We start from the raw sequence: 12282 nt of genomic DNA on the forward strand, positions 1-12282 counted from the left end.
TTTGTATCTGTATCTTTGTTGTATTTATTTGTCCTATTCTGCCCTACAAAGGCAAAAGAACTTAACTCGCTAGAGTGTGGAACTGAGAAAAATTACTTTAAAGATTTTTAGTTGTCCAGCCAAATTATTAGAGGTAGGACACTGGAAATCTTGAGATCCAACTTGACTTTTGACCCTTTGTATTGTCTGCAAAATGTCACACCAAGGCAAATGGCAGTAACTTCCACAATATCAATATTTGGTTGCTGATCACCATTTACAAAATCATTATAGTAACACCTGTATAAAATCTAGTGACCATGGCATTTATTTTGGATGATTTACAATTGCTTTTTTATATGGAGCAGTTTGGTAGCCTATTCATTGGATAGCTGACTAGACTATTTATGCTATAGGCTGCTAGCTAGCTAAACAAAATAGATTGCGATCTATCTAATTTGTTAGTCTAAAATGCATCTTTTGTGTTACACAATTTTTCAAAGCCACTTCAACCATCCTTAAACGCTATTAGTAAAAACAACCACTCAACTATTTGTTTTACCTGCACTTTTATTCAGCTATCGTTTGTCAGTTCTTATTTTATGACTGACTGTTTAATTGATTAATTAATTACTTGAGAACTTTTATTAAATAATTGCTTATTTTTGTGGTTTACTTGTAAGACTTTGATCATATTTCCCACTCTAAGTGGGAAAATGGACCACCACAAAATCAGTCATTTTGATCGATAACATTTATATATATATATATATATATATATATATATATATATATATATATATATATATATATATATATATATATATAAAAAAATGAATAAATGTTTTTTTATTGCGTGATATAGGTCTTAAATTTAATTTATAATGGTCTTAAAAAAGGTCTTAAAAAGTCTTGTTGACTTTTGAAATTGGACTTGATGAAACCTGCAGAAACCCTGAGGGTGTTGGGCATCCAAGGCTCATCGATGCACGAGGGCAATGAAGACTATCCTGTCTGGTCCAAGCCAACAGAAGGTCTACTGTTGCACAAGTCACACAACATTTTAATGATGGTTATGGGAGGAATGTGTCACAACACACATTGCATCGCACTCTGTTTTGCTTATGAGGCTGTGTAACCGCAGACCAATCACAGTGCCTATGATGACCCCTGTCCACCATCAATCTACAATGGGCACACAAGCGTCGGAACTGAACCTGGATCAGTAGATAAAGGTCGCCTGGTCCGATGAGTCCCATTTTCTTTTACGTCACGTGGACGGCCGTGTACATGTGCACGTTTACCTTGGGTAGTGATGGCATATTGAGGGAGTGTGATGCCCTGGGCAATATCCTGTTGAAAAACCCTGGGTCCGGCCATTCATGTGGACTTAAATTTGACATGTGCTACCTACCTAAACGTTGTTGAAGTCCAGGTACACCCATTCATGACATTGGTGTTCCCTGGTGGAAGTGACCTCTTTCAGCAGGATTATGCTTCTTGCCACACTGCACACATTGTTCAGGAATGGTTTGAGGCACATGATAGAGTTCAAGGTGTTGCCCTGACCTCCAAGTTCCCCAGATATCAATCTGGAGGAACATCTGTAGGATGTGCTGAACCACAGCCTACAGGACTTGAAGGATACTGCATTTTCTGGAACTGTAAATGTAAAGACTGACCTGAGACAGAAAGTAAAAGTTAATGGCTTGGAGGATCTTTTTTTGTTTACTGTCAACTTTGCCTCTAATGTTATACTAAAAATGTGAGCCAGTAATGACCAATTTGTAAACATCATGACACCTAATGTCAGTGTTTTTTACCGGTGTCTCGAGATTAAAAACCATCATTCTCCTTCTGTCTCGTGGGTCAATCCGGTAGTCATCAGCTCTTTGATTGCTGATCATATGCCACTTTATTTACCCAGAAGACTTGATTTGAGCCAGCAGTACGTGATGTAAATATTGTGCCAGCAGAAGAGGGTATTTTATACCCTTTTGTAATTTATGGTGTCTATGCGCTTCCAAAAGACATTGTGGCTGTGGACTTAAATTACAGGGATCACCACCATGCTGTCAACTCTCACTTTCAAAGCAAGCTGCGGGTAGAGCCTTATTAGGTCCTCCAGAGCCTGTGAGATTCATGCTGACATGCTTTTTTCAAAATGTAATGCTTTTTTAGAGGATCCGTTTTGATTTATCCATGGCAGCTACAGTTTCAGATCCGTAAAATTGAGAGCTTCTTCGCTGTTTCTGATGGCTCAAACTGTCCTTTTCTTGAGGCTTTTAATGTATTCACTGTTTCAATGCCTATATCACTTTTTAATGACTGGAAAATTTATCCAAGTTGTCAGCAGGCGTTAGATTTTAGGCTCTCTTGGCTTGGTTCTGAATCTCCACCAGACCAGATGGCGGTGCTATGTGGGCCGTATGTGGACCATGGGTGTGGAGATAGTGGGGGCCAGCTCTAGAGTGCAGGATTGCTCACATTCTGGCATTTCCCATAGGCCTGTTTGCAGCTGCACTTCCTGTCCCATTTTGATCTTCTAAAATGTTCAATATGTGGAAAGGGTTTAGAAGACAGACCTTATTCTGTGTGATGTCACAGTCGTTTTTACAAATAAGGCGCAGCCATAGACTAAATAAATTTAGCTTAAAAGAAAAATGTTTTTGCAAAGTCTCTAAATGCAGCAATATTGTGAAACATTATTACTATATAAAATAACTGTTTTGTATTTGAATATATTTTAAAATGTAATTTATTCAGCATCATTACTTCAGTCTTCGGTGTCACATGATCCTTCAGATGTCATTCAATATTCTGATTTGCAGAAACACATGAATTATTAATTTTTATATGTATTATCAATGACAAAACAGTTTAAAAAAACAAATAAAAAAGCTGTTTTGCTGCTTAATATTTTAGTGTTTCTTCAGGATTCTTTAATGAATAGAAATTTCAAAACAGCAGCATTTGTTTGAAATAAAGAGTTTGGTGTTTTGGTGTTACCTTTTGATAAATTGAATGCATTCTTGCATTAAAAAGTATGTATGTATGTATGTATGTATGTATGTATGTATGTATATTATTTAAATTATAGCATTTCAATTATATATAATTACATTTTAGTTATACATATTTATTTGTTTTTTATAATATAATTTTGTTCTTACTTTTTAAGGGAATCAGCTATGTGAACAAGTTACGTAAAGGCCATTTTGACAAACAGCCATATTGTCTGTACGTAGTATTTTACATCTTTTAGGAGGAATATGGGATGAAATGGGATGTTCCTGAGAAGGACATGGGCTATTTTCCAAGTTCCACCTTACTCGATTCCTGGATCTTACTCCTTTAAAGAACAGAAAGTGCAAGACGACTCCTCTGGGAGTTCCAGGGTTGGGGGAATCAAGCTGTTCCAGAGAGTGGCTATAGCAGAAGATGAGATGCAAAAACACATGCAGACTCTTTTGGACAGGTGCCCAAGCACACGGCTAATCAGAGCAGCAGACATCTTTCTGTTAAGTCTGGTGGCCGTCAGAATGGTGCAGCTCGGAGAACGTTCCAAAGAGCAGAGATGGAGGGGTAATGATGGCCCCCCAACAGGCTGTCTCTGTTTGACTGATCTGTATAGGTGTAGCATATGTATGGGGTCACAGAGGTGAAGCTCTTGATGAACTGAGCCTTGTGTGATCTCTTAAAGATGGCATAAAACCATAAGAAATCTCTGATCAGTCCAATCAAGTGTTTTTCCAGTTTTTAATAAACACTGTGTGGTGTAATTATTCCTGCTTTTATGCATTCAACAGCTTTAAGCGGAAGTCGTTTGATAATTGTCTCTTCATGGTATTACACGTGATAATTGACATGCATATTGACCAATTTAGCACAAAAAATAGAATACAACTTGCAGTCAGGATCATTTTGTAAAGATAAACCAAAATTCACAGTTATTTGAAAAAAAAAGAAAAATTGGACCCACTTTATATTAGGCGGCCTTAACTACTATGTACTAACATTTTAATTAATAATTTGATACAATGCACTTATTGTGTACATAAATGTCTTTACATTGTACTTACATTAAAAAAAATAACTGCATGTAATTAAATCTGTAATTCATTTCTGTAGTTACATTTATAATTGCACTGTTGACACTTCCCTTACACCTAACCCTACCCTTAAACTTACCCATAACACCACACCTGTCCCTAACTTTACCCGTATCCCACCTCAATATCAGCAAAAGTGTTTTGCATTACAATGAACATAATAAGTACATCGTACTTATTTTTTGATGTAAGTACATAGTAGTTTAAGTGGAGCCACAATATTTATACTTTATACATTTTTCAAACACAAGGAGAATGTTACATTGACATTTTGCATGTCTCGGGTGAGAAAAACACCTAAAAATGTCTCTTCAGCATACTCTTTTACTCACAACACCCTATCCAATAATATCACCTTGATATCTAGCCCATGGTCCTTCTATTCTCATGGCACAGGTGGGCTCTGTATGTCTAAGTGTGACATTGCTTAGATATAGTGTCCAATGCCAAGTGCTCATGCCCAGGAGCGATAGAGTTAAAATGGGTCTGACCGTGGGTCTGGATATGACCGTATTGCTCTGCACCTGGTTGAATCTTACGGTAGAGCCCCATCACAGCTATTGTGGTTGAGGCGGACAGCTTTTCAGAGTTCCTGCTTCAAAGCCTGCAAAATCCAGTAAACTTAGCCACACACTCGGCTGTGGCCAAAACAGCATCTGATGTGCCTTATTTGTTGACGGAGTGAGATCTATCGCAGAGGGTGCGCCTCACTTGGCTTACATTGCAGGGACAACGTAAAGCCCTTTATTCGTGGTTAGTCTATGAAGACGCTGGGTTTCTTCCAATATCTAATGCCAATTGTGACTTGAAACTAGGGCAGGCGACTGTGATGTTAGTTTTTATTGTTGGTTGTTACACACTAGTTATCAATCCTGCATGATGGGGAAAATATATTAACTCTCAATGATAAAAGTGCTTGGGTTCAGTAGAACATTAATATATCCTGCACCACGTGTGTGTGTGTGTGTGTGTGTGTGTGTGTGTGTGTGTGTGTGTGTGTGTGTGTGTGTGTGTGTGTGTGTGTGTGTGTGTGTGTGTGTGTGTGTGTGTGTGTGTGTGTGTGTGTGTGTGTGTGTGTGTGTGTGTGTGTGTGTGTGTGTGTGTGTGTGTGTGTGTGTGTGTGTGTGTGTGTGTGTGTGTGTGTGTGTGTGTGTGTGTGTGTGTGTGTGTGTGTGGGAGTGAGTGCTTGGGAGGTGTATGGTTGTTATACGCTATGCGAGAGCTCCCTCTTGGTGCCATTGCACCCAGTTTCTCCAGCAGATGAAATAAACTATAGAGCAGTGGGTGATACACTGACACTTCGTGCTATAGTGAAATCAGAAGCAACCACCACATTATGATTCATTTAATATCTGACGAGAAATTGAGAAAATTATTTTTATATTTTTGTTTCCAACTAAACAAAATGTTATTCATATGTGTATATATATGTATTATTGTTGTTGTTGTTGTTACCAATAATTTAATAAATGTCATAATATTAAAACATCTCTTGACCTTTTCTTTTTCTTCTAGGGACGCTGTATAAATTTCAATCGGGTGCAGCATCAATAGACGAGAGTCTCCAGTTTCTGAAATACTTTGATTTCCAAGTATATCAGATGGGACAACAGAAAAAGCATAATTTCCTCGAGATGACATAACTTGTCTTTGGCCACTTTAGAGTATCTTGATTCAACGCTTGTGTATTGGCTTTCCAAAATGTATAATTCTGGTATCTTTCAAGCTACTGAATGGCAAGTGGCTGACTAAATAGATTAACTAAAAAAAAGTGTCTGATTTTGCAGCCGATCTGGTTAGCTTTAATGCACAGCAAAGGCTTTTTCATGTTCTGACCATATTTTGTGCCTTCTGAGAAAAAAAATGAATCTTATGGACACAGACGGAGGCTATTTAAAAAAAAAAAAAAAACAACGAATGAGATGAGGCTCTTTGCCGTTGGCTGGGAAGTAGAACTAATCCCAGTAGGCTCATGGAGTGCAGAAGTACTTTGCCTCTTGGCAATGTCTCTTCACAAAAATCTCTCCAAGCCCACTATCGTCGGATGCCTAGCGGGGCTTCTTTGACTGGAGATCTTGTCATTTTAACACTGAGAAGTGCACACGCATGACAAATTGTAGACAGAATGCCCTAAGGTATTGGACGCAGTAAGACTTTGCCCTTTAGTTTGTGAAGACACCTTTGTATCAATGCGAGGACAGCGCAGAGAAATTAATAGAGCGTTATTGCACCGCAAGACACCCTGTGACCAAAGCTCTCCGGCAAGGTTTTGAGGGACAGATTTAACTCTGGTGGTTGGTGCTTCCTCCCCACTTATTTGGCAGTCTGTTCTGTGCTCACTAATGCATAGACCGTCACAATTCAGAAACATGCCCCTCAGTTAAAGGTTTTAATGCATCAATACAGCTGTCCAGCCACACCATCTCCAAAAATGTTGTGCTCAAGTTCTCTTGGGATAGGAATATCCAACTTTGATTGACTTTAGAGATTCATCTTTTGTATGAGGTTTGGCCACTCTAGAATTTTTTTTGTAAAATTAAGGAGTTCCTCAGCTGTGCTAACGTGACGCCCTCATCCAATATACTCGGAAGATCAAACCGAAAGGGGCGACGGACGGATGAGTATTGTTCATTTCCAGAAATTATCCACGTCGCACTCCCCCCTCCACTTGCGCACAGAAAAGCGGGCAATATATATTTATTTTAGATTTCTTTAACGCGCTGTCATGACGACGATCGTGAATGATGTCAGTGTCAGTGGAAACACTGTGGGGGAGGAAGGGGGCGGCAGCTGAAGAAAAAGGCTCGAACGATCCAGTCACTTTCGATACGCTACTTCAGATGCAAAATGGATATTCGAGTCGAAATCTGACAAAGCGTGCCGCCTTTGACGGGAAGTGGTATAGACAATGACCAGTGGCTGGGTCAGTGGGATGTCTCAGTGCAAGCAGGGAAGCTTATCAAATGACACTAAAAATAAGTTCAACAACCATCAAGTTTGAGGGGGGAACAGAATGGGGTGCAGCGGCTCACATTCGGTGGGCATGCAAGTGTGCAAGATGGCAGGACCATTGGGGGGAAAAAGCCCTCGTTTAATTATTTCTTTGTTTCTATCGTCATAATTGTGGGGAGGTTAATTATTGTTCTCCTCCACCCCCTCCCAAAAAAAAAAAAAAACTCATTAAAAAAGTTGAAACATTTGTAATAATTCTCAGAATGGCACTTACAAGTTAAGCTAATGCACTTCATGGATAGATCGGTAATTTTCAGCTTTATTTTATTTTATATGTCACAGATCATAGAATGTCAATTAAGTTTTAGGAAACAATTTGATTAGCTATTTACATATTAGCTGCAACATGGCTTGATATCTTTACCAGGTCCTTACATGCTATTTTTACACCTCAACCTGCACCAGAGCACATCTGCTTTGCTTTCCCTTTATTATTGTTTTTGCTTGTTTTATTTACCTTTTATTTTTATGTTTTCTCTTAAGATCCATTTTACATTGTTATATTTATATTTTTGTATCGATTGTGGCTCCTGTGTGTTTTTTAAAGATGTTTTGGGGCCCATTAATGCTTGTGGTGAGAAACTGATTGTAAATCTTTTGTATTTGCGTAGCAAATTGGATTTATTCTTTGTAATTATTGAATTAAGCGTACCTGCTATAAAAAATAATAATAGTATTGATATGTAGTTTATGTAATAAAAAAAAAATTATAGGAATAATGTAAAATAGGATAATTGCACCTGTCTTTGTTGAAAAGAAAGATTTTTAGGATTTTGATAGAAAAAATATTTTGTTTTCAAGCAACTCATTGATGACAACTGTGCACTATTTTTTCTACATTAAAAGACAAAGAAACAATGTATTAGTAATGATAATTTAACTTTTTTTTTCTTTCTTTTTTTTATACATTAGTACTTGCAGCCCTTGTGATTTATAGTGCCTCATGTTTCGCCACAGTCCGGCCAATGAATGTCATTTCTACAGTAACTTATTTTTTTCCTAGTACACAAGGCTAATTATCTTTTTTTGACAATATAATCATATCATTTCATGCCCCAACCCCCCCCCCTGAAAACAACTTGACTAGTACACTGGTTAAAAAACTACTTTTAAAAATAGTAGTGCACATAAATAATTTGTTACATGCACAGGAAAAAAAAGAAAAGAAAAAAAAAGCTGTGGGTGTAAATTTGCCCTCAGACCTACACACTGCATTTTACATCACTTTTTTTTTATATAAAATTCACATTTTGCTGATTTTTTTCTTCCCTTTATGAAATGCTACTAAAAATAGTTTGATCCGTTGCAGAAAGCTGGAGATGCTCAGATTCACCACGAGCAATTAGACTATGGTCACCACCATGTTAGTCATCTGTTTTTCTGCAGTTGTTGTCTTACGCTAAAGTAATGACACCATACACACAAAAGCATTTAGCACATCTCATGATCTCACATGACAAATTCCAGAAGATTCTCATTTAATCTCATCTTGACATTTTCCTTATTCAGCCATTATTGAGGTTCACACCTTTTTGTATCTTTTGTATTTGCATTTTGTATAAAATAAATGGCACGTTTTTTTTTTTAAATGAACCTGTGTCCATTCTAAGCACTTGTCTGTATCACTGAACTTTAATGATTTATCAGGCATCACACTTAAGCAGATTACTCACTGTAAATTATTCTGCACAGCTTACACTCAGTAATAGTGAGTTATTAAAAGCCATATTTTCATATGATAAACTGCTTTAAACCAAAACATCCGCTTATCTGACTATTAGCGGACTGACTTGATGTGTTGAACTCTTTTTAAATACACATCTCTTCTGTAGCTAACAGTATTTTACTTTTAATTATTACACACTGAAACACTGAAAATGGTTCATTTCTGTTTTTAGGGTATATGAAAACCTGATCATTTCATGTAGATTATTAAGAAACCCATACCATCATCATTAGTCAGTTTATAATATGACAAATTATAATGTAAATATTTGTTGGCTCATTACACCTGCTATCTCCCAATTCTAGGCTGTGGTAGGTTACACACATAACTCATTGCGCTCCATAGAGCCAGCCGCACAAGGCCCTTGTTAAACACACACTCGGCCGTCATTAAACCTACAGGATTCCCACCTAACCCTGCTCTCAAGCTGTGCCTCGTACCCCAGCAATGCGTGACCAAAAGCTTCATAGTGTTCAGTGCTGCTCATAATTTCCCCTTGAAATGAGGCGTAAGAGACGTTTCATGCACCTGGTTATGACCATAAAACCCACTTCTTTTATAGTCTAAACTTGTGCCTTTAACACAACATTAGGTCTCAAAAGGAGATTTTCCACTTAAGCTAAGAAAACGCTTTGAGTTGAGTGGCATGGCTCATTATCACAGGTTCACACTGTCTGAAAGATGCTTTATGGGCTGTAAATGCTGAATTATAAGATTTTTAATTCATCTTCCAAGTTTGATGAAGTGGAACTTCAAACTTTCTTCAAAGACTTGTTGGAATTAAAGGGGTTGTATGGTTATTTTTTCATTATTACTCCCCCAGCAGAGTTTTTTTTTTTTTTTTTTTTTCATTTTATGCTCTCTTTTAAACGTATGGCATTGTTTTCTGGAAAATGTTTGTAAAAATGTTGTCTAATACAGAAATATAAAGTTTATATTGTTCTAAAAGAGCCGGATGCTCTTTGTGAACAAAATCGGACAGCATTTTCTCACCTAATGATGGCCATAAAACAGAATCCTCACTTCCTCATTTTTTTTCTCCCTAAAGGAAAGGGCAGATTAATGCAGCTGTTCTCTGTTTAAGCTGGTCTGGGTTTACAGGTTATACCAGCTTTCACAGTTATCTAAGAATCGTGGGTTACGGTAATTAAACACTGCAGAAATACTAAACTTTCAAAGAGAGGCTGCTGGAATCAGCTGGTTTCTTTTAAGACAGTCTTGTTAGACTTGACACTTGATTTTATGCGATGCATTTCAAAGTGAATAAAACCTAATCCTGCTCATAAAGTGAAGAGTGTAATTGCGCAGTGCAACATGTGGAAAGTGCAGGTGGGGGATTACTGTGTTATGGTATTTTATTCAATGTTTTTTTTTAGTACTTAGAACTATTACATGGGGTTTTAGTCATTTTTTAAATGATGTTATGCAGCGTAGCTCAAAACAGCAAAGCAACCATGAGGCATTTGCTGACACTGACGCCTGCACACTCACCTCAGTGCTGGGAGGGTTAGGGGTGGGCGAATCGCTCCGTCTGTTAATGCTAAAAACCAACATACGAGTGTCACTTCCCTTTTGACTCCAGCATGAGAGCGAAAATATTGCTCTCTGCACAGCTTGCTACAAGAAAGGACTGACATGTCTCTCAGCCAATCCAAAATGAGAAACAATAAGCCGCCACGAATGAGGGCGGAGCCTGCAGCAGCTAACAGAAGTCACCTTGCCACTGGTCAGAAAAGTTCAGTTAATGGACATGGAAAGAAGCAATGACCGGAGGTGATTATTCTTCTGTTTTCAGAAGCTTTGTGTCATCTGAAGCCCAGAACAGCTTTTAGAATTTTACAGCAGATGTTTGAGCAATTTGAAGTAATATTTCAAGCTGCAAAAAAAAATGCTAGAGTAGGTAAAGATTTATTTTATTTCTCATCTGCAGAATATTTCTAAACATTAGCAAAGTGTGAGTGATCAAAAGCCTTCAATTCAGCTGTAAAGCGGTCAGCGACATATGTCAGACAATGCTCTAGTTGTCATTTACGAGGACCGTTGGAAGAACGCAGACTATTCCAGTTGGGCCCAGCTCAGCCAACACCGCCCATAATCCAGCCTGCCTACCACAGAGATGCACTGAGAGGAGGCGCTTTACTACCTCAGATGCTCCAAGTTCTCTAAGCACAAACACAGGCTGCCCACGCACCCAGCAGCACCTCTCCCAGTCGCTGGCATCATTTAACATTACGATATTTTCCCTGTGTTTTTTGACGGATGATGGGGCCTCATTGCTATGCAAGTGCCAGATGAATCATAAACCTATACCATATGCCATCGCAATTTGCTGATGGGACCAAGCTGTTTTGGTGGATATAAAATCCAGGGATTATAAATGCCTGATCCTCAGTGAATGGTAGAGGCACAAGGTGGGGTGAACGCAAGCCATCTTATCTAATGAACTGGGTCAGCGAGCAGCGGAAAAATGCAAAGATCTAGCAGCATCAACCTGCTACCTTTACTTTGGTTAATCCTCAAAACAGCAGAAATGTTGTGGAGGAGAAGAAAAATTGAAAGCAAACAAAGCAGTTTAGTGATAGCATGTTTATCACCTTCAGTCAATGTCAAAGCTTTAGGACAAACAAACAAAATAAAAGGATAATCTGAATTATGATTTCTGTTTTCAATAATTAATTGTGGTATTATTACTATAATACACGTATAGTGTACGTGTCCACAGAAGTAATAATACATGACATATATAAAGAATATATAAATAAATAAAATGCATATACTAGTAATAAATTAAAACTTATTTAGCAAGAATGCATTAAATTGTTACAAAAAAAAAGATGTTATTTCAAATAAATGCTATTCTCTATTCATCCAACAATCCTGACAATAATGTATGCTGGTTTGCATAAAAATATTAAGCTGCACAACTGTTTTCAACTTCGATAATAAGAAAAGTTTCTTGAGAACCAAAATCAGCATATTAAAATTATTCCCTTAGAATCATGTAACACATTTAGAAATATTATTAATAATATTGTTATTGTCATTACAGATTTTTTTAATCAAATGTGTGAGCCTAAGAGATGGTCAAATTTTATGATCAAATGGTAAGCATAAGTTTTAGCATTTTCTTATATTTAAAAAATCTTACAGACCCCAAGTTTTTGAATGTGAATCTCCAAAAAGGACACAAGGCACTATTAAAGCACTGTAGCACTTTATTTTACAGTCCTGTTCCCAATGTTCATACTATGTACTTATTACAGTAATTACAGTAGTAATAACTAGGTACTTACCGTGAAACTACACCTAAACCTAACCTTAACCCCTAGTTCTACCAGAAAGACTCGGGAGAATAAATACTGTGACAATTATCCATTTATTAACAACCCAGCAAGCAATAAAGTACTTTGGCATAGGCCCCGTCCGTAGCTCGCAATCTGAGGGTCCGGACTC

The 12282-nt window shown here is 37.6% G+C and overlaps 1 protein-coding gene across 1 annotated transcript in view; it reads left to right on the forward strand.

Moving 5' to 3' along the window:
- The window catches only part of antxr2a (ANTXR cell adhesion molecule 2a), a 55527-nt gene extending 47272 nt beyond the window's left edge, over positions 1–8255 (forward strand). Inside the window, exon 17 of the mRNA XM_079814054.1 lies at positions 5607–8255. Coding sequence (XP_079670180.1) covers positions 5607–5645 — 39 coding nt within the window. The 3' untranslated portion in view covers positions 5646–8255. The remainder of the gene's footprint in view (positions 1–5606) is intronic.
- The last annotated feature ends 4027 nt before the right edge of the window (positions 8256–12282 follow it).

The sequence above is a fragment of the Gobio gobio genome, assembly GCF_949357685.1.
Source record: "Gobio gobio genome assembly, chromosome: 4".
NCBI classification, from domain to species: domain Eukaryota; kingdom Metazoa; phylum Chordata; class Actinopteri; order Cypriniformes; family Gobionidae; genus Gobio; species Gobio gobio.